The 23,440-nt window shown below is 35.9% G+C and overlaps 2 protein-coding genes across 2 annotated transcripts; both read left to right on the top strand.

Annotated features, from left to right (window-relative positions):
* The first annotated feature begins 11,915 nt into the window (after positions 1-11,915).
* LOC116765468 (endocuticle structural glycoprotein SgAbd-2-like) lies at positions 11,916-14,119 on the top strand. The gene is made up of 4 exons (XM_032654918.2): positions 11,916-12,009; positions 12,289-12,431; positions 13,552-13,706; positions 13,785-14,119. The coding sequence occupies exons 1-4, from the start codon at positions 12,001-12,003 to the stop codon at positions 13,910-13,912; spliced, it is 435 nt and encodes a 144-aa protein (XP_032510809.1). The 5' UTR covers positions 11,916-12,000; the 3' UTR covers positions 13,913-14,119.
* Positions 14,120-19,073: 4,954 nt separating this feature from the next.
* LOC133319013 (endocuticle structural glycoprotein SgAbd-5-like) lies at positions 19,074-23,377 on the top strand. Its single transcript, XM_061521869.1, has 5 exons — positions 19,074-19,093; positions 21,954-22,066; positions 22,160-22,284; positions 22,355-22,544; positions 23,239-23,377. Exons 3-5 carry the CDS (start codon positions 22,160-22,162, stop codon positions 23,287-23,289), a joined length of 366 nt encoding a protein of 121 aa, XP_061377853.1. The 5' UTR covers positions 19,074-19,093; positions 21,954-22,066; the 3' UTR covers positions 23,290-23,377.
* Positions 23,378-23,440: the final 63 nt, after the last annotated feature.

The raw sequence follows: 23,440 nt of genomic DNA, 5'->3' as shown, positions 1-23,440 counted from the left end.
GCGATATTCTCGGCAGATCTCGCGTTACGTTGACGCACGGGAACCGGCTGATTGTTAACTGACCCGGTTGACTCGAATTTGTCCACCAATCGACGGATAGTCGACTCGGCAGGACGATCATCGCGACCGCAAAACGGGCGAAGTGCGCGGAACGTTGCTCGAACTGAAGACCCATTTTCATAAAACAATTTTATGATTTGCACGTGCTGCTCGACACTGTAACCTGCCATGGTGGTTTGGGAGGACGGAATGAATATAACACACTGCATTTGACAGCTGTCACTCAAACAACATGGCCGCAATCAGCTGTCAAAGTTCAAGCGTCCCTATTGGAAAACCCCATATAACAAAATTATTATTCGAACAATAGAAGTCATGGATATTTGATTTTCACTTCATTAATTAAATGTTATATTATTGTTTTGAGTTATTTGGATACATACACGTAAAATAAAAAGCTTAAACTGTAACCATAAGTTTATATTTTCTAAGCTACAATTTCGAACTTTAATTTCTAGATAACCTTTTGATTTTCTGTGAAAAATGTAACTATACGGATGTTTATTTAAAGATTAATTTGATGTTATGGATACTTGGAACATGTGCGACTGATCTTATCAATGTATGAGTGATCCTCGACCTGCCAGTTATGTTTGTCGGCATTTCCTTCTTAGTCATTTTATGATTATCTAAGTTTAAGCTTTTTATAGCAACCCTAATGGATTTTGATATAACCTTTGCGTCAAAAATTTAATGTCTTATGTTTGATGTGACTTGGTTATAGTTTAATTCTATTATACAAATGCCATAGCTGTGAGTACATCGCAATTTGAACTTTACACCCATGAATAACGTAAATGTTAAGGATCAATATTTAACGTTCTCTCTTTTTTTATCGGATAAAAATAAAAAGAATATTTATAAAATATTTGACACATACTACCTAACAAAACTAAATGTTATAAGTACTCATAACAAAAAATTATGATGACTTATTTAATTATGTCGTATTATGTAGAATAACATGCACAAATCACAATAAAAAGCCCCTTTTTTCTTTTCCTTATTGATTCTAGAAAGTAATTGAATATTACATATTATAGTAGTTGTTAATAAACTTCAGCTCCACTAGCTTAAAGCAAAAAACTCCTTTATTGAAATGGTGTCATCATCGAACGATTACTAGTAATACCTTTGAATCATATAACTTGCGTAACTGACCTATACAGGATGTCTGAGTGAAACGGCGTAAGTCTAGGTCAGTCGATATAGTAGTGCGTAACTCAAATACACAGTAATTTTATTGACCTGTTGTGTGGCTACTTCTTTCACACTTGTCATATAAAATTTATAATTCACTAAAATTGGCAAGGTCACAACCAATAGAAAAACCATCCTTTTTTTTTTTTTTTTTTTTTTTGATGACGCAGGGAAACTCTTTTTACGAGCCGTCTAACCGGCCTTGGTGGGACCGGAGAGGATGTGTGAGACTCGGCCTGGGCAGGCCCCTACTCACTAAAACCACTGCGAAAGCCATCGGCCGCTATGTTGGTGCACCCCGGATCTGTCAGCAACAGGGCACACCAGCGACTGGCCGGTCCTGGCAAAGACCGGACTTACTCCCTCGGAGAAAGGGGGCGATCCCGGCAATTAGGATCGCCCCGACGACGCCGGGCTTTCACAGGGGCCGGGTTACCAGCCCGACCCCAGCCCGGAGTGCAGGGGCGCTATTGGAGGCGTTGCAAATATCGCCTCCGGCGCACCCCCGTCCGTCGTCTGCGGAGGGAGGGTGCATCAGCCGCATCCTCCCTTTCCCGCTCAGATGCCTCCTTCGTGGACATGACCGTCTCACAGAAGGAGGACACCGCCAGCCAGGACCTGTCACTCTCGAGCATCTTCTCCGCGATACTCGAAAGCGACAAGTCCACTCCGCCGAGAGCCGCCACAAGGTCTTGGCGCTGCGCAGCCCATCTCGGGCACACCTCGAGGGTGTGCTGGGCCGAGTCCACCGCAGCGCCGCACTCATGACAGCCTCTTCCCGGCTCTCTCCTGGCCGTCCGACACAAGTAATCACCAAAGCACCCGTGCCCGGTGAAGACCTGCGTCAGACGGAAAGTGAGGGGTTTGCGTTTCCGCCTCATCCAACGCTCTAGGACCGGACGGAGCGCTGCCGTTGTACGTTTACCGTACGGCTGCCCCGCCAGGTCCTCCTCCCACTCCCGCATAAGACGTGACTCCCCCTGCCGGCGAACCGCCCGGATCTCTTCTGATGAAGGGTTCTCTCCGAGAGCCCTCCTACCCGAGACGTAGGAGAACACCTCGGCGAGAACCGACGCCACAAGATCCCAAGGCGGATCGCCGGCAAGAGTCGTCGCTGCGGCCCAGGAGACCGTACGATACCCCCTAACCACCCTCACCGCGGGTGCCCTTTGCGCCGAGCGCAGTAGGGCCTTGACCCCGCGGCTCATCGGGCGATCAGCCCAAACGGGAGCACCGTACGTGGCTATACTCCGACAGACCCCAGAGTATAGCCGCCTGCAAGCTGCGCTGGGTCCTCCGAGGTTCGGGAGGAATTTCCCCAGCGCACCTGCCATCCTCATGACCTTCGGCCCCAACTCCCTGAAATGGGGCACGAAGGTCCACCCTCCGTCAAGGGTGAGCCCCAGGTATTTCATGGTCGGGCTCACCCTGACCCTCCCTCCTCCTATGAGGAGGGTGGCACCCGGCGGGGGTCCTTTCCGCCCAGTCCCGCGGAAGAGAAGGGCTTCGGTTTTGTCGATTCTGACCCGAAGCCCCAACCTCTCTATGCGGCTGATCACGAGGTCAGTTCCGACCTCGGCCAGCCGCGCCGCCTCCTTGTAGCTCCGTCCCCGGGATAAGACGAGGGTGTCATCTGCATAGCAAATGACACCCATCCCGGGGAGGAGGCGACTCCGCAGGACCCAGTCGTATCCGACATTCCACAGGACAGGTCCCAAGACCGAACCCTGTGGAACGCCGTTTTCGACTGTCCACCACTCTATGAACCCCCTCCGGTTCTCGACTGCCACCCTCCTCTGGGAGAGGTAGTCGCCTATCAGCCTCCTCAGATACAGGGGCACTCCGAAGTACTCGAGTGCCACCTGTATCGCGCTGTGTGGGAGGCTGTTGAAGGCGTTGGCGATGTCCAACGACACCGCCAACACTACCTCTCCTCTGCGTTCCGCCTCTTCCGTCACCACCCTCAGGCGTTTGAGGGCATCGACGGTCGACCGGCGGGCTCGGAACCCGAACTGGGACTCTGACAGTCCCGGGCCCGAGCCTTCCTCCAGATGCCGAACGAGACGGGTGGCCATTATCTTCTCCAGGGCCTTCCCCGCCTCGTTCAGCAGAACCACCGGTCGCACCGCCGAAGCCGAGTCCGGTGGCCGGCTGCCTTTTGGGAGTAGGCAAAGCCGGCCTTCCTTCCAGGCCCTCGGGAACTGCCCGGACCTCAGACAGAGGTCGAACAGCTCCCTGAGGGCTCCCCCGAGGTGCACCAGGGAGAGAGCGAGAACTCTCCCGTGCACCCCGTCCGGACCCGGTGCGCTCTTCTTACTCTGGAGGCGAGCCAGAATCGCCTCCATTTCAGACTCCGTGACGGGCGGTGGAACGCGGTCGCCCTCTTCCAGCGTCGGCCGGGCCATTCTGGGGGGAGTGAATCCCGCAGGAGCGTCGGGGAAGAGTTCCCCGACGATCCCCCTCAGAGCAGCCGGCTGGAGCATCTCCGTGATGGGGGCCAACTGGGCGCAGATTTTATTCCGCGCCCGCTTGTATGGTCGGCCCCAAGGGTCTCGGTCGAGACCCTCCACCAGCTCCAGCCAAGCTGCCTCCTTGGCCCGGCAGATGGCCTGCTGCAGGATCAACTTTTTCGCCACGTAGATCCTGTACAGCCGGCCATCTCGCTCCTCGTCCTGGGGGCGGCGACGCCTGCTCCGGGTGTATGCCCTCCTGGCCCCGTTGCAGGCGACCCGGAGGTCGGAGATGTTTTCCGACCACCAGTACACCGCTCCCCGAGGGGGGGGACGCCCTACGGGGGGCATCGCCGCTCTGCAGACGTTTTGGAGAACGTCTCCAAAGCGACTAGCCCCTTCATCCACCCCCAACTCCGCACTCTCCGGGAGGCTCCAGCGGCCGACAACGGCCGCTTCTTCAGCAAGTTCCCGGTTGAGCTTTGACAGCGCCCAACGCGGGAACCTACTTCTCTCCCGGGGCGACGAGGAATTCGACGCTGGACTCCGGCGACCGGCAGGAGAAGCAGACACTTCGAACCGTATGTAGCGGTGGTCCGAGAGCGTCTCCACTCCTGCCTCAACCCTCCATCCCTCCACTCTGCGTGCGAAGGTCGGAGTGGCGAACGAGACGTCCACCACTGAACCTCCCAACCGTCGCACGCACGTCTGGACTGTCCCCGTGTTGAGTAGGGACAGCCCGGCAGTTAGCGCCCATTCCTCCAGTTCCCTTCCTCTGGGTGTTGTGAGGGGGTTTCCCCACGCCGTGGACTTGGCGTTGAGGTCCCCCATCACAACCACCTGGAGAGGCGCTAACTGCCCTACTACCGGCCCGAGAGAGTCGAGAAATCTCTCGAAGGCCGGCAGGTCGCGGTTCGGGGAGAAATATACCCCGACTATGGCAATCTCCCCGCGAACCGCAGCCACATACCCGTGGCCCCTCGCTTTGACTGCGAGGGGGGGCACCGCGCCCGGCCGCGTGACGATCACGACGGAACCGTCCATGTCTCCCACCCAATGAGGTTGGGCAGGGACACAGTACGGCTCCGACATGACCGCCACGTCAACGGCCCACTCCACCATGGACTGCAGGAAGAGATCCTGAGCCCCGGCGGAGTGGTTGCCGTTGGCCTGCAGGAACCTGAGATGTCCGGCCATTACTCGGACATCTCAGCTCCTGACGCCTGCCTCGAAACCCCAGCCCTTGTTGGCTGGGCCGGAAGTTTCCCACGGGTGGATGGGGGGCGGCACGAAAGACCCCCCATCACATGGTCCGCCGGCTTGCTCGCGTCCGCGCACACAGCGCAGCGTGGTGACGCGGAGCACTGGGCGGACCTGTGGCCCTCCTTGCCACAGCGGTAGCACAGACCGCTGCGGTCTTTTGGGCTGGGGCACGCGGCCGCAACATGCCCCATTCCCAAGCACTTGAAGCAGTGCTTGGGTCGTGCCTCCATGTATGAGAGCCGCACCTGGCTCCACCCCACCGATATATTACCCAACTGCAGCAGCTTTTTGGCCGCTGCAGCCGGTACCTCCAGCAGGGCAGAGCCTGTGCCGCGAGGCCCAGATCGCACGTTGCGCACCCTGACCTGGGCCTCGGTGCAGCTCCCCTCTTGCGCGACCGCGGCTACTAGCCGGTCCGCGGTCGTTGTGTCGTTGAGGCCCGTCACCCTCACGTCCGTGAATTTCACAGGCCTCGACACCTCCACCTCCCCTGCCAGTGCGGATTTCAACCTCGCGGCCAAGGCGTCAGCCTTGTCCGCACTGGTGGAGCCAGGCACCTCAATGATGCGGGCCCCCGTTGCCGTTGCCCGGATTTTTAGGGGCCCTATGCCCAGCTCCTTCCTATCCACCTCCTTTTCGGCCCTCAGAAGGACCGACAAATATGACGCTCCCTTGGCCGCTGCCTCAGGCCGTAACTTGAGCATTACGGCCTGTGAGCGCGGGAGCGTCACTTTCTTAGGGCCCTCCTTAGGGCCCGCCTTCTTTTGTTGTGGTGCCGGCGTCTTGGGCACCGGCACCACTTCCGTCTTCTTCTTGGGGACCTTACGGCGGACCACCTCCGTCCACTCCGCCGCATTGGCCCCGTTCCCCACTTTACCCGGTCCCTTTTTCCCGGTCCCTCCGCCCGACGTCGATGGACCGAACGCGGTCCATGCCACTTCCTTCCCTCCATTAGTCCCCTTGCCTTTCCCTTTGGAAGGCGCAGGGAGGGAAGGGAACTCATCTTCCGATATTAACACCGGCGCCGATGAAGCCGGTAAGGGGGCCGATGACTTCACCCCTCTCGAAAGGGCTGCCTGGCGGATCGCCCTCTTGGCGGCTAAGGCGACGGCCGAATTGTCACCCGCCAGAGGGGGGCGGGTGAACTCTTCCCTCATGAGCCGGGACTCCAGAGCAGAAAGCCGCCCATCGACCAGGTTGCCAACCAACCTGGCGATGTTGGCCTCCAGCATCTGGAGCTGATCATGACCGACCAGCCCGTCTGAAGCCGCCTTAGCCGCTGCCGTCCTCTCCTTCCTCATTTCCTCAAATTGGAGGCGGTGTGCGCGCACCTCCTCCTTGAGACCCGCGTTCTCTCTCTGGAGCCGACCAATGTCAGCTCTGAGACGGCGGGTCTCTTCCGCCTCCGTGCGCGTAATAAGCACGTCCAACACCTCCCTCAAGAAGGCCGAGGCCTTCATGATCTTGGACGAGTACCCCCCTTTGAGGTTTGAACTCTTCCCGACCAGATCCTTAATTAGGTTGAGGCTCTTTTCTGCCTCAACGACGATGGCCTCCGCCCCCATAGTCTCCAGTTCTAGAGGAGCCTCCCTCTTCTTCGCTCTTACCCCGTCCCTCTCCCTCCCGAGGCTCCTTTCCAAGCAGGAGTCAAACGCGGCCTCTAACTCCTCTTCCTCCCGTTCCCGCAGGAATTTCTTGGCTTTACCCAGCGTACGAACGCGGCCTCGCCTTCCCACCGGATCCGATTTTCGGATAACACCGCCCCCAGTCTCGGTGTCGGAGCCAGACACCTCCGAAAAGAGTCTTTTTGCTCCTAACGCTGATTCTGGACGCGATGACATCGAGTCATCCGCACCACAACTATCCTCCATCGACTTACCCGGAATCCCCCCCCGGGCACCCCCCCCACCATCATACTCCCTATCACCCATCTCACAACGAACCAACAACCACAAATCAACAACGAAAGCACCGAAAAACAACGAAAGTCCAGAAAAACCATCCTAGTTTATGAGTCCACTACGCAACCTCATCCGGAGTTTATTTGTAATAAAAATGAAGGTCTTCCCAATTTACATATGAATATTATATGCCATATAAATCAATCCGATTCTACTACCAGAGAAATTGAGTTTTGAAATATTTTTAATATATTAAAACCATTCGCAATATATTCATTCAAAATATTTTTTTTTAAATCTCTATTCTCACTAACTAAACTTTCTCAGTTAAAAATTTAATAAAACATATAAATTCAATATAAAAGACCACAATATTTAACATAACAATAAACTTGTCAAAGCTCTTAACATAAATACAATTTATATAAGTAGCGTAAAGTCTTGAAGGTTCTTAACATAATGACAAATAACCGAAATAGAGTTTTGTAGGACAGGTATTGTCTTAAATTGCATGATTGTCATATGTAGCGGGTCATAGGCGGAGTGCAATTTTGTCGTATTACAACAGTTATGATAATTAAGATGTTTAACATATTAGTGGTTGGGAATACATTATCAGTAGTAGAGCAGATAAGTACTATTTAAATTTCATAGTGCTATTATATAATTTTGATTAAATTTGCACTCATTATAACATTTTAGTTTATTTTCTTATATTCAGAAGGGATTCCAACAAGCATAAGAATAATTGATGCTTTTTTTTTTCAAGTAGACTTCAGGATATTAAATAGGGTGTTCAGAATATAAAATTTCTTAAAAAAATATAGTTCTATGAAAAACTAAAACAACTGGTATAAATATTTATTAAATACGTTATTAAGCTGTACCCCAATAACTCAAATTGGCATGAGTAATATTATCTGCAGTCATATTTTTAGTTTGACTTTGAAAGTATTACGCCTCTCCCGACTCATAGCGGTGGGGTCAAACCACAATGAAATAATATTTGTAAACTATTTTCTCAAGATATTTTCTTTCTATAACTTTATTTATTATAAAATTATCTATGCAACATATAATGAAAGCACGTTGTTTATAGAAATTTATAACTCGCTACGAGTAACAATTATTTTTATTTATTAATGAAAATATTGTATGTTTATTTATTTTTTTTATAATAACTATATTAAAATAATTAAAATGCAGCAGTTAAATTTAAATCTGAGATTCAGTTTGTACTCGCAAATAAACAAGTAACAAATATTAAGGATTGATAGATATGTATTTAGAGAAAATATATTAATTGAAACAAAGCAAATGTGCTGTCTATAATGATGTTGCCTTTGGCATTGATGTTAAAGGTCAAATTTTAATAATATCAGTTAACGCCTATTAAATGTTAGAGTGTAATTTTTTATCAATCAAAAGATATATAAAAAATATTGAAGATGAGATCTATTACAAATATGTTTCAATCAATTCATAGATTACGTTCTACTATATTTGTGTCTATTCAGACAAGTTGCAAAACAAGAATATATTTTTATGGCACTTTAAAGTTACGAACGTTAGCCTTGTTTTTATTAAACGATCTAAATTTTAATACCAACTTCCCCATATATGACTTTCGTCTAAATAACGTAACAGACGCATCTTAAGCTATTAAATTACGTATTTGGTTAAAAATGTACGAGAAGGTGATAATATTTTCTAATATAGTCGTAGAAGCTGTGTCAGTATTAACATCACCGCCTACCTTCTCTTTTTTGGTACTATGCGTTATTATTATTTTGATGTAAATAATAATAATATTAAAATTATCTTTTTACGTATAAAGACATCCAATACACAATAGAGTTTTATATCATAAAATAGATAAGGCAACGTTCGGTTTATCCATAAAGGCTTTGGGAAGCTCCTGGTCAATAATTTTTTTATTATTCTTGCAGCTGTAAAATACAATCATTACCTTATAGATTAAGTTCAAATAAAAGTTGATCATAAATACAATTACGAAGTGAACTACTAATTATGTATCATTCATGTCAGTACACTAATGGGGTTAATTATCTCAAATCAAATTATGAGAAGACGCTAACAGATGCGTGTTTTACGTAAAGTCATCAATCTTATACTGAATCAAGCACACAAATAATTTGACATTCTATATTACCAGCGAAATGCCACACGTGATGTTGTTTTGGAAATGCAGCACGTGAATATTTAATACAAAATTTTTATATATATTATTTCATATAAAAGTATTTGTCTTAAAACCAAATACTATGTATGTTCTGATATAAATAAAATATTTTTAATGACATCTGAAAGCTAACATTTATTGTGTCTGATCAGATACACCTTGCCTCTTTTATAAAATTATTTATTTATAAAAGGTATTGAATTGATATAAAAAGACTCTATTTTTAAATTGTCTCTAAGCTCCGGATAGTTATTGCATCTCATGGCTATTGCATCTCATTGCATCTCATAGCTATTGCATCTATAGTCATATTCAAGTCTTATATGAAAAATTGGTAAAAATAAGAAAAATAAACCTGCAAATAAGCAAATTCTTATAAGTGTTATGGAAAGCAAAAATATCTACGGATTTTCCACAATTATGTTTGTTTTTTTTTTGCTCACCTATTTTACTTACATGTTTTTAAAAATCCGATATTTTATTTCTCAAATTCATTGTTTACAGTGTGAATATAGACATATCATCTAAATAACCATTTATTCAAAGTGACGTCCATACCTATATGTATAAACATTTATTTCGAACATCGAGAATTTTTTTTTTCTGGAACTCGATATAATCGGTCTATCAAACAATGTTCCGCATTACGATCCTTCAATAACAAATCATTTGTTATTTTTATAAATGCATAATAATACTTAACGTGACCTTCTCGGTATCATCCGAGCTGAATGGTTATAATTTACATATTGACCTACGTCTATTGGTTTAGGCATATAAATCCTGTAATGTTGAATCATTAGAATTGATTGCAAATAAAATAATGTCATGCATTTTATAAAATGTTCATACAGTTTTTATTTTCGAAACTTAAATCTAGAAAAATGTTAATAGTAATTTCTATTTATTCACTACGTGTTAAATAAAAGAGGCCGAGGTAATTTTAAACAGGGCTTCAAAGGATTTACATGAAAGGTAATTTATAGTTAAATATGTTAATGATACACTGACGAAAAATTATTACAAGAAAGCTTCATATAAATATTGTTAAAATAAGCATTGTTCCAGACATATATACTTATTTGATTTTTTTTGTTTATAAATTACTTTGGCTATACTCGGTTAGTCTAAAAATAATATGTTCGATATTAATTGATAGCCCTTCAGTTATAACGATATAAAAATAACATTTATGACTTCTTAATTTATTCATTACACGACATCTTTAGCTGCAACAAAAACAAAAAAAAAAAAACATATAAAATTTATTCAGACATTTTACATAATGAAAGAGACCTTTTTTACACCATGAAATTATTAATTTAAGATTAAAGATATGCAAGTTAAACTTAAGAATATTAAAAAAAAACATAGTTACTTTTTGTTATAATATTAAATGTTTAAAAACAAAAGAGAATAAAAAATGGCCGCAGTTGATCATTTACATTATTTGGAATATCAATTACTTCATGGTCAAAACTATTCTATGTTTAAATAAAACAATAAAATTTAACTGTCGTGAATAGTCTTATGTTATAAAGAATAACTACATTAAAATAGCAAATTTTGTAAGGTATACCCTTAGTTTGTAGGCGTTCTAAAATGATCTTGTAAAATAAATTAATTTCTGTGTAAAGTACAAAGTGATCAGTATTTACAATTTTACGTACATTCAATATTATCTATAGTTTAGTAGTTGTCAAATAAATTTTGTATTGTTAACTTCGTTCATTACAAATCAGTTACAAAATCTCCATCATATGGACAAATACATAAGTTAAATTTAAATATAAAGTAATAATAAACTCAAATACTGTAATGATACTTTTGTTTAAGATTATTTTTTAAGAGTTTTTAAACTTGTAAATGTATATCAAATATATGTAACTACAATTTCTTTTTTTATTATGAATAATATAATTACTTAATTTCTTTTAAATAAAAAGTTTCTATCCATTATAATTTTGCATATCAGTGCTTAAGGTCAAATTATAAATATTACCTGATATGTCCCTCCCACAAGTAATTAATTCTGCTATGCGGTTGTACATCTTCAATATGGAGGAAGTAATGAATGTGCTTAATAATGAAAATTTATGGATGCACTGTCATACTTGGACAGCCTTAATTAACATACTTTTATGTAAAACAGACTAGGAATTCTCATCATTAATGAAAATGTACTTAAAAGCAATTCGAATTACCCTTTCCAAAATCAATACTTAATGCAACAGGAAATTTAAAATCGACGTTAAGTTATTTTGTTTCATCAACATTTTTTTTTGTTTTTATAATTTTAAACAAAATTCTTTTTAAGCTTTTATACGTATGTATGTTTGTTTTTAAGCTAGCATAACCTACTAAACCGATTTCATTTCGTAATTAAGCATCTGTTGCCATAGCATAGAGCACAACTCCTGTGCATTGAAAGAAGTCTATATTAAATATAAGGCTCCTGAGCTAATCTAAAATGTAAAAGAACTAGGTTGAAGTGTCCATACTTGTATAATTTAAAAAAAAAATCTAAAAAATTTACTTCCTTGATTAATAAGAATGACATTGTAATCGTGTCGTAGCGTTTGTATCTGTATCTGTAAAATCTATTAATTCTCTGAAAACGACAAACGTATACTAAAAAAATATTAAAAAAGAAAGATTTAAATTTTATCGTAAAAGAGAAAACTCAGACAGGCAAAACTAAAAAATTTAAAAATCATTAGTGATTACTTTTGAATGTTGCTTGTGGGGTATTGAGGAAACTACATCCTCGCGTATGCGCCACCGAATTGCTATACTCCAATTTTGCACTATACTCTGACGCCATTCAGTATAAAAGACGCTGCGTTCAATTTGAAAAATCATTCCAGCCTTAAACATCAACCGAGGATCATCATCTTATCTGAATTTTATTCTTATACACAATATGAAATCGGTAAGTGAATAAGTAAAATTCACAAAAATGATTGTACCTGGATTTGGACGTGCATAACATAAAGTTTCTTTAAAATATTTCAAAACTAAAGTAACTTGATTATTTTCATAAAATTTAAATATATATATATATATATATATATATATATTATGATTACTGCAACTAACTGATTATTGCAACTGTTTACTTGCTTCGTTTATTACAATTATTTACTTACTCTTTCTTAAATAATATGTTCATATCTAGATTATTCTTAAAACTATACAAAATTCTTTTCAGTTCATTGTATTATCGGCTCTGGTAGCCCTGACCTACGCCGCACCCCAGTTCCAGTACCAACAACAGCCTCAATACCAGAATCAATTCATCCCAATCTTGCGGCAAAACCAGGAAATTAACCCAGATGGATCCTACTCATTCAGGTACGGATCAATAACTTATTAAAGTTTTAGCTCAGAATATTTATTGAGCAAATGTAGTCATTAGGTCCCTTATCCCTTCATATCCTATTTATATCAGGTACGGTTAAGACCAAAATTAACTTTGTCAATAGTAAAGAAGGGTATTATCTAATTATAAACATTAATGTTTTAATTCTTGAAACCCCCCATTTTCAAAGTTCAGATATATATTATTTCTATTAGTACTGAAATTTTTGACAAACGGTTTTTTTTTTATAACGGGCTAACCGCAGAACTTACTCCCCTTTACTTACACTGTTATAACGACAGCAAGGATTTTTTCTAGTAAGTTTGTATCTATATCCTAGATGCAAAATATAATGAATAAAATGCGTTATAATAAATATAAATAAAATCTTGCGGTATATAAACCCATTAATTAAAAAAAAATAAGAAATTACATATTTAAAAAACGTACATAGTTGTAAAATAAACATAAACATCGCTTAAATATTCGTGACTAAAATGACTTAACCGCTATTGATGAATCAGTTGCATTCTCATATTGTAACATTTGTAGCCGATTTTGACATATGTTATGTATGAATTAATACCGCTATAAAACATTTTCTACATCCATGTTAAATTTATTGAAGCAGGTTTATTAAGAAATTCGTCATCGTATCGTATCGTAAATGAAATTCCTTTGGAGTCAGGTATATTATGAGTTGATTTTGTGGGAGTCACCTACATGAGTTCTCAGACAAGCCCTCGTTGTGTAACACAATACACCGAGTGTTGCTATATCGTTACATATGATAATTTATAACTATTTAGTAACATCACATAATACATGGACTAGTCTGTTTTAATAATATATTTTTATTTTGTGTGCAATTTTCAATTTATGTAAAAGGAACACACATATTCAGCATCACAGAATTCATAAAAAACTTGTTTTGTTGTAATGCCCGCAAGAAACGATGACCCCACAAACGATTCTTATCATTTTCAGAAATATATGAAACCTTCTCTAATGAGATGCATAATGTGCAATAAAAAGATAACTTTAAAAGGAATAATAATACGTATTTTTGTTAAAAAAATACTTAACATTTTAACATATATTTTTTACTTACAGCTACGAAACTGGTAATGGAATTAATGCTCAAGAGCAAGGCTACCTCAAAAACCCCGGTATTAAAGACGCTGAAGCACAGGTCGCTCAAGGTTCCTTTAGCTACACCTCCCCCGAGGGTATCCCAATCAACGTAAAATATTACGCTGACGAGACCGGTAGGCTTAAATAAATTTTATTAGCAATAGTGAAATTTTGTAAATTATAATCTTTATTAACGATAATTATCTTTACAGGTTTCCACGCCGAAGGTGCTCATCTCCCCGTCCCTCCCCCAATCCCAGAAGCCATTGCCCGCGCTCTCCAGTACATCCAATCCCAACCCCAGCAACCTCAGAACCAATACCAAGGTTTCCGAGGTTAATTCCTTGTAAAACGACCTGTACCCTATAAGTATAATCAGGTTAATCCTAATTCTTATAGGACGCGATATAACCAACGACAAACGTGAGATCTCCTATTCACTGAATGTTTGAAATGTTGACTCAATGATAACTAGTTATAAATATAATCCTACTGTGATTTACTTTATATTATAAGATATATGATAATAAAAAAATAGTATTGTGTATTATTTTCTTTAATTTTCCGAATTCTGGTAGAACTTTAAATATATGATATAAATTAATTCTTAAAATGTTATGAACGGATTTATAAGCTAAATGCTTAGAATCTATAAATGCTCATTTAATTTTCCGTCAATAAAATAGACACATTAGACGTTATATATTTATTGTTATGCTTAAAGTGTTCTTGTCTCCTTACTATTCTTATCGGATTCAAATTTTCCGATACTGAGAACAACAGTGAAGTAAACAAAGGCAATCTTAGTTTATTTTGATTGTAATAATTACGTCACGTGCAAATCAAAACTCATTTTTTGTAAACCCAATAAAATATATGTTTTTTAGTTAAAAGTTTAAAAAATATAAAAAAAAATCTTAGACTTTAGTACCTAAAGTTCTAATTTAACATCAGAAAACTGTATTCTTTATGTTAGTTAAGTGAATAATTGTATTGAAACAAAGATAATGATTGCACATATGTTGCCAACGCAATCTGTTTGAACACCGAACGTATATTTCAAATTCTCCTAAAATTGTCATAAAACATCAATCATGAAACTGAAACACGATTTGGTTTTTACTTTTTAGTAAATTGATAGCCTGTAAATTTATTAGCAAAACCATTTAAATATATTTTTGTGCAACACTATAAAAACATTTTTTTTTTAATTATAGGCTTGTTATTCTTCAGAGAACTCTGTCAATAATATCCTTAGAGACGTTCTTTTATCTAACGTCATATATCACGTCCTGAGTAGGTGACTAATATTACCCAAAATGAAGAATTTTTTATTCTACCCCATACTTACCAGATTTCAAATCCGAAATGTTATGACTATTGAACCTGTAAATTATTTTACAAATAGGACGAGACGGCTCCTAAATATACTTAATGAAATTGACTAACATTTGTGTTTTGCAATTTAAATTCACTTTCATACAGCTGCCAATCTTTATTTATCTTCAATTATATAATTCTTATCAACCTCGGATTTTATATTTCTAAATTAAGAAATTGTGCATTTGTTGAAAGAATATGCGAAATTCCAATTAGGTAATTTAAATAGTAAAGAAGAACGAATAAGCTACTTCTATATTATTAAAACGAGAAATTAATTTTTAACGATATAATTTCAAACCTTAAAAACAAAAATATTCCAACTTTTACTTACTAACTTTAGTAAATCGACTCGACCAGTGTACTAGATTTTAAAGAAAATTTACAAAATGATATTTTTTCAAAATTTTTGCGTCTATTTCGTTTTAAAAAAACGAGACTGTTTATCGCAAAAAAAAAAACCTAAAAAACATATTTTAAAATAATTTTGGTTTTGTAGTTTATAAAAGAATAGAGGAATTTTTATAAAACACATTAACAATTAATACGATACCTAATTAATTTGTCACGAAAGTTACAACGCCATCTATCGTAGTATAACTGAAAAGTAAAAACATTGCCTCTTGCAGGAGCTTATGTTTTAATTTTTTATATCTAGTTTGTTTCAAGTCCTAAAGATGTCACTTTTACGGAATTGGAGATACCTCTCGCATCAAAGCTTAACGTCTCAAATAACTTCATAAGCAATGGAATCAAAGTTTTGAGATTAAATAGTAAAATTAGAGAATATAAAGTTAACATAAAAAATATTCCTTTAACTTTTATAAATGCAATAATTGGATATAAAAAATATGTATACACTTAATTGTTTATAGAATAGCATGTTCATATTGCTGAAAAGTTTATTCTGAGGTTCTCAAGAACCCATAATGTTACAGCCTTATTTATTGATTTCCTTATTTTATCTCTGTTATTTTCCATTGTATTAAAAAATTATACAAAACTTATAAATAAACAAATAATAATTAGAAATCTTTAAAATAAATAATATTAAATATATGAGTGTTTATTTTACTTATTTTAAAACTACTTGACATAACTTACTTACTTGACGTAACTTGACATTAATTCCTTTTCCTAATATGTTATACATCAGACGGTCTCCAAGACAATGAATTTTAATTTAAATGTATTTTAACTTACTATCAACATTCTTGTAAAGTATCATGTTTAAAATATTGTACACAATCTGACATCATTGTACATATATAAATGACATCAACGATATACCTACTCATGTGTTATTATATCAGCTAAATTCATATTTATAAATAACTTTATGTTGTAATAAAATACGTCTTAAGAATAAATAAAATCATCTCTTCATATTGTGTATAAAGACTTTATACTGTGAGAGCTTTAAACTCTATATACCATGAGAGCCAATTTTTGATTTAATTCTTATTAGAAGTATGGTAAAAACATAAAAAATAAAAAAGTTATATTTATTATTGGAGTACATACAATATAACTGGCACAATTTAAACTATCAATAATAGGACGCAGGTTCATCTCGGTCAACAGATGGCATTTCGATAGCAATCAATTATGTAATAGCAAAAACGGTTATTCTCATTAAGCGACAGTGGGTTGGATGTCATTTTTAACGCAATACATTGACACACACGGTCACTTTCATCACGAATAGTAATCGCTTCTATTTTTGAAATGAAAACAGATATTTGATATAATGTCTTCGTTGCTTAATTAATACCATTTTATGTGGAAGTTTCTTAAAAACAACCATTAAACATTTCTCAGACTTTATTTCTCTCATTACAATTCTTAAGTCGTTACAGAAATGACAAAAAATATTTTTTTATGTTACTTAGATTTAATAGAGCTTTTACATGACATAAGTATATAATAAAATCTACAAGAAACAATGACTTCTACAATTTTTTTTGTAATAATTTAATTAATTTTGAAAATATATATCAAAAATAACTTTAATATGCTTATTTTTTAACGCAAAATTATATATTTTATGTTCTTACTTGAAATTGTTTTTTATGTTATGTTATGTTGTTCTAAAAATATCTGAGCGCTGAAGTCGTCTTAGTCTGCCTGTCTGATTTTCAGTCCATTCAATGTTTATTCAAAAAAACCTGAGTTTTTGCATACCTTAAAGAAGTATATTTTACATATTACTATTGTAAAATTATCTGTAGTCTCCAGTCTCAGCAAAGGAGCTCCGACGTGAGGAAATAGGCCGTCGTTTTGCTAGTTTCTCTTAAAAGTTGTGCTTCTAGCGAATACCAACTACCCTCTTTTTAGCTCTAATCCCACTTAGTTGTTTCAATACACTATTTCTAGGAACAGCAAAAATCTTGCTCGGATATATGTTCACTACGCCGGCCGTATCTTAGGACATCCCCCGGTGACTGCAGGTTCATTCATCGTCGTTCGTTTATCAGCTCTTAAATTTCAATTCTCAATTACTGTTTTAGGATTTCACTGTAGTTCTTAAAACAAATGTGGTTTTTGAAATGAATCCAACAGGTTGTTAAGGCAATCACAGAGATTTCACAGTTAAGAGTTGAAAGCTTTAGCGATTTGATACGGTTGAGAAAAAAATAATATTAAGAATGCAAATACATATCTACAATACATACTTAATCTGATAATAACAAACATTAGTTAATAAATATAATTTAAAAAAAGCATAAGATTAATTTTTAATACGTTCTAATATTTCTTCAGTGAAAAAATCAGAATTTAAGTAATATTTATTTTAAAGTATATTTTATAAATATAAATAATTGTACAAATTAAGAATATAGGTACAGTTTTAATTCACAATATATACAATAAATTAATATACAACGTGCAAGTTTGTATTTATTGCAACGCAATCCACCTTGTTGCTTTGTTATAAAAAGCCCTTGTAGTATTCCGGTCTCAGCCGCAAAATACTCGAATGCTAACACATAATTATACATTATGAGAATGAGAACGTGATGAGAATTGATTTATATACATTTTTTCAACCTCAAATTCATAGTCTTCATAGTCTACCCGCTCCGTGTAGGCGATTGCAATATTAGGCTTCTTTAAAATATTAAAGTAATAAAATGCAAGATTTAACGTTAACAAGTTCTATAAGTAATTTTATTTGCTATATTTTATTATTTCATATTAATTTCAGATGAGGTTCTATCTTTTGTTTAGTATTGTAATAATTACTGCGTATAGTGCTCCGACAGATGAATCTCAAGCCACAATTTTGTCATACGAATATAACAACGATGGAAATGGAAACTACAACTTCAGGTAAAATTTTGTTTTACGATTAGTAATAATTTACCCGTCGTTATTAAATTTAAATACCTATATTCATAGATATACTACATCTAATGGCATATCACGTCAAGAGACGGGAACACTTGTGAATGAGGGTTTGACGAATGAACATATTGAAGTGAGAGGTTCATATTCTTATATACAGCCTGATGGTCGGTTGGAAACTGTCGAGTACACTGCTGATGAAAATGGTTTTAAATACTCAAAAAAACTACCAAACGAAATCTATGTAAGTAGTGTTTATTGGGTATTAAATACGATGATCGTAATTGGAGGCTTATTTCTTTAATTAAGACTACATGAATTTTACAATAACGTATATGTATTATTTTTGCTAGTTTTATTTTATGAAAGTATTGAAATCTTAATTAATATCTTTTGCTCATGTTGCTTATATATGAGTAATTATAATTTATTTAAACGCAATTATCGTCCAATTGACATGTGTTAGAAGAGAAATGCGAATGAAAAAAAATACTACTATAGATTACATGTGGTAAATATTTTGAATGGCTATTTTGTTATTACGTGGAATGATTTCCACTGTTTTGCACAATAATATCTGCCGATACCTTTGCATTTACCATTAACTTTATACAATTACATTTATAATATATGTAGATCTTAAAGTGCATATTTTTTTACAGTTTAAAAAAATATTTTTAAAAAAAGACTAAGAAAAAATTAATGGTTTTTAATTATTTTTTCTTTTGCTTTACAGGTGGCGCAAGCCCTTCCTTCTGCGCTTGTGGCAAGTTTACTTGGAAAATAGTTTTCAGTAAATATATTTTTTAAATGGTATTTTATTGATTTTAAAAAGATTTCAGTTGAATTCGATTTAGTTCTCCTATTATTTTGTAAGTTATGAATCAGCTAAATTTTATTTAGCTTATTTTATAAGTCCTTTTTATGTTGCAAAGCCAACTAAAATATGGTACTGACTTCGTAAACTTTGCCTTTCAACTTTTCAAGGAAATTTAATTTTCTTGAATAAATTAAGTAAGCCATACCTATTTTAACAATATTCTAACTTTAGAATCGAAGAAGTTTTCTGTAACTATTTGTTTCAAAGTTGATAAAATTTTAACACTGATGAAAAGAAATAAAGCAACAAAGGAAGTTAAATAGAAGATTGTAATAAAAAAAAATTGTAATTATTTTAAATTCTAACTATATAATTACGTTCTCTATTTTTGAACTAGCGTATTTGTAAAATTATGATTATTTATCTGTAGGTTACACTTTAAAAGAGTAAAGTTTTGTTAACAAACAAAACTTATTAATTTTTAAATTACTGAAAACTTCATATAACATTAACTTAGATAAATGAGTTCAGCTAAAACTCTTAGAAATTCTTTGGGAATTTTATAGTAAAGCCGAATATTGAAATTTCGTTACTTAAAATTGGCGTTTTATATGTTCATAGAAAACATATATAGTCCTTGAACTCTGAACAAAAACCACTAACCTCGCATCTTTATATCGAGGCATCTATTCTAAACGACTAAAGCTTTCAATGACGTCATCCATAGTAATATGTAGAATATGTGTTTACATTTAACTGTTTGTCACTTAGCATTTCCATTAATATTAAAGAAAAAACATTAGTCTTATTAGATTTGTATTCATTGGACGATAGTCTATTTTAATGATGCGAATGCCTTTGTGAATATTTCAACTAGAATAATTATTGTCGTCGGCGGGAGATATACTTGATATTAAAAAAACATTAAGTCATTGTATATCGGATTAAAACAATACATATTTAAAAGTAGAAATAAGAAAATAAATTTCGTAAACAAATTTTACAAATGCCTCCGTTCAAACGTATTCTAAATTTTAAAAAGAGTGAATTATTACTTATTATAATATATACCCTTAATTCACTTCCTAAAAACTCTTTTTCCCATCTTTATATATTTTTAACTTAAAAATGATTAACATTTTTTTCTTTCAAATTGGCCTCTAAAATAGTATTTAAAAAGTCAGCAATATTTTTTTCAACATTTTATACTCGTGAAAATATTGTTACTGACGTAATTTAAATGAATATTAAGAGACATGGATTCGTATTGGTTTAGAAATGGTATTTCGATGTCAATCAATTATGTAATACCAAAAGATTTCTTGTCCTTAACTAACATTAGACAGGATGACATTTTCAATGTAACATGAAAACAAAACGTGGTCACTTACGACATTGTTTGAAACCACACCCCTTTTGTTTTTAAATACTCACTAAATTTCTAAAAAATCTTCATTTTTCTTAGTAACCAATTGATTAAAATTGCTTACTCTCCTCCTTACATTACTTTATTTAGTTAATTTTTTAAATAAAAATTATTATTTAAACAGTTATTAGCCAAACAGAAGGCCTTTTTTATTAAAATTAAATTAAATATTTTTAACTTAAATTAAATATGTATTTCCTCTACACCCTTTCATGACATATTTCTATTTACTTCTCTTAACGTGATAAGTTTGCTTATAATACAATACAATATACAATATTTTCGATAATTATCGTAAATAACTTATATAACTTCGAATATCTTATATTATAAGGATTTGAACTTTACAGACTATAAAATATAGCGGAGCAACGTCGTTACACAATAACTTTGTTTTAATTAATAATATCATTAAAGATCTTAGCGACATCCTAATAATTTATACGGGATTCATAAGTATGTAAAGGACATGTGTAGTGATATAATATAAAGACAGTCTTTAGATCTGTTCCTTTAACAAACAAAAATAGCTGGGCTTGATTTATTCAGTTTTTAAAATTAAGACATTTTTCATTATTGATTTCGTAATCGATAAAATATCATTGTTAAGTGGTCTAAGCTGTTAGTTTCATGTTTCTTTAGGTTTTTGTTTATTTTAACCTTCTTACTGTTCTTACACAATAATTTTGTAATTAATGTTGCGATTTGAAATAATTTATAATAAAAATAAAACAGAATTTCATTTTAATGTATGGCATTTACTAGAGAACGTGACATTAACATATATAAGAATAAAAGTAAGTACTAAAAGAAAGATTTTTCAACACTTTTGTAACATTTAAATTTTAAGCAAATTTAGTTACAGTGTTATATAAATGGTTTTGGTAGACAAATTTCTCCGTACTCCCTTATAAATTTATTCTAATGTGAAAATCAGCAGATAACTTATTTTGAGTACTAATAAAAGTGAATAACTCTAGCAAAAAAGACATTAATGTAATTTTAATAAAAAATTGTTAAGTTAATTACTTACATTAGTTTATAAATAAACTAATAAAGTTGACTTAATGTAAATATTGTGAGTACATATATTATATTAAACTTATCTAAAATAGCTAGATATTCCTTAATGATTTAAAATTTCTATTCAAAGCATATGTACATGTACATAGATATATGTACCTATGTACATGTACGTAGGTACATATTCCTATGTAGAATAATATATCAATTACATGCTTTTAAATTAACTGATATATTCTTATTTTACCCTCCCTTTCCCTAAACAACAAAACAGTCTCATAAAAAAACTTCATCATTTGTTGTGAATAATTTAAATGATATAATTTTTAACAAAATTTATTTTCAAATGATCGAATAATTACATGCTTATGTTTCTATATCTAGATCTCACGGTCAATTCTAGTCTATATAAATTGTACAACAACAAAAACATAGTCTTTGCCGTCTATGCGCTTCGTGTAGGCGATTTTAATATTAAAGAGTTTAGAACGATAAAGGTACGCATACAGGATACAATAATAGTGAACACAGATCATTTTGTAAGTATATCTTTATATTTCCTGTAATTATTTCATTTAATTTTATTGTAGATGCGCTTCTATCTTTTATTCGGTATAATAGTAACCACTGCGTATAGTGCTCCGACAGACGAATCTCAAGCAACGATCTTGACTTACGAATATAATAATGATGGAAGTGGAAACTATAACTTCAGGTAATAAGTTTGTTTTACAATTAGTAATAGTTTACCCATTTTTATTAAATTTAAATATCTATATTCATAGATATACTACATCTAATGGGATATCGCGTCAAGAGACGGGAACACTTGTGAATGAGGGTTTGACGAATGAACATATTGAAGTGAGAGGTTCATATTCTTATATACAGCCTGATGGTCGGTTGGAAACTGTCGAGTACACTGCTGATGAAAATGGTTTTAAATACTCCAAAGAAATTCCATTTGCAATAAATGTAAGTACATATATTTTAATTCTTTTAGGTATTAAAAAAAAAACTTAGGCCTTATTAATATTAACTTTTCTTTATCACAGCTTTTTATGAACATAATGATGTAAGGATAGTTGTCAATTTATTTTTGAATTAATATATTACACACATAAAAACTTACATACATTGTACTTATATATATACGGATCACTCGAAATTCTATTTACTCTTTGGGTTGTTATTAAAATCTTGAGCAACAGCCTTTACCCATTAATTTGACATTGTGCAAGTACTAGAACTTATCTTTAACAAGTTACGCTAGATTTTATTGTTTTTTTTTTTAATTATCCTTGCAGCAATAGATTTTATTTATTAAAATTCCATTTATTTCACGCAGCCTTAATACTTAAAAATTGTTGTTTGTAAATAATATTAAATAAGATAATTATTAAGAAAAAGTATTATGATGAAGTTTGATATTTTGTAAAAAAAATTAACTGCCCATCTTCAACTTCCCAGCCGCGGGTCGATCTTCACAATCTCTCCAAGTTGCACAATAATATATGCCACAACCTTAACCTTTATGTTTCCCTTCACTTTATACCATTAATTATGTAATATGTATAATTGATTTTAATTGTTTATTTTTTATTTCACATTTAATTCTGACTAAGAAGACACTACAATAATTTCATGCAAGTTTTCTTGTGTGTTATAGGTAGAGCAAGGAGTTCCTCATGCGGTCGTGGAAAGTCTTCTTGGAAAGTAGTTATAAGTGTACATATTTTTTTATTTGGTTGTAATTGAAAGACAAATTAGTTTTATAATTTCATAATTATAGAATATTTTAAAATATAGTACCTCCTTCTATAATATATTTTCAACATTGTGTATTTATAAATCTAACTTAGCTGCGATCA

The sequence above is a fragment of the Danaus plexippus genome, chromosome 11 (assembly GCF_018135715.1).
Source record: "Danaus plexippus chromosome 11, MEX_DaPlex, whole genome shotgun sequence".
Lineage (NCBI taxonomy): Eukaryota > Metazoa > Arthropoda > Insecta > Lepidoptera > Nymphalidae > Danaus > Danaus plexippus.
Note: the sequence above shows the minus strand (reverse complement) of the source record. Positions and strands in the feature narration are given on the sequence as shown.

Excerpts from the sequence above, each read along its gene's own strand:
- LOC116765468 (XM_032654918.2), top strand. Across the intron at positions 12,432-13,551 it reads GATGGATCCTACTCATTCAG|CTACGAAACTGGTAATGGAA; the intron begins GTACGGATCAAT and ends TTTTACTTACAG. Across the intron at positions 13,707-13,784 it reads ATATTACGCTGACGAGACCG|GTTTCCACGCCGAAGGTGCT; the intron begins GTAGGCTTAAAT and ends TTATCTTTACAG.
- LOC133319013 (XM_061521869.1), top strand. The coding sequence starts at position 22,160 with ATGCGCTTCTATCTTTTATTCGGTATAATAGTAACCACTGCGTATAGT. Across the intron at positions 22,285-22,354 it reads AGTGGAAACTATAACTTCAG|ATATACTACATCTAATGGGA; the intron begins GTAATAAGTTTG and ends CTATATTCATAG. Across the intron at positions 22,545-23,238 it reads AAATTCCATTTGCAATAAAT|GTAGAGCAAGGAGTTCCTCA; the intron begins GTAAGTACATAT and ends TGTGTGTTATAG.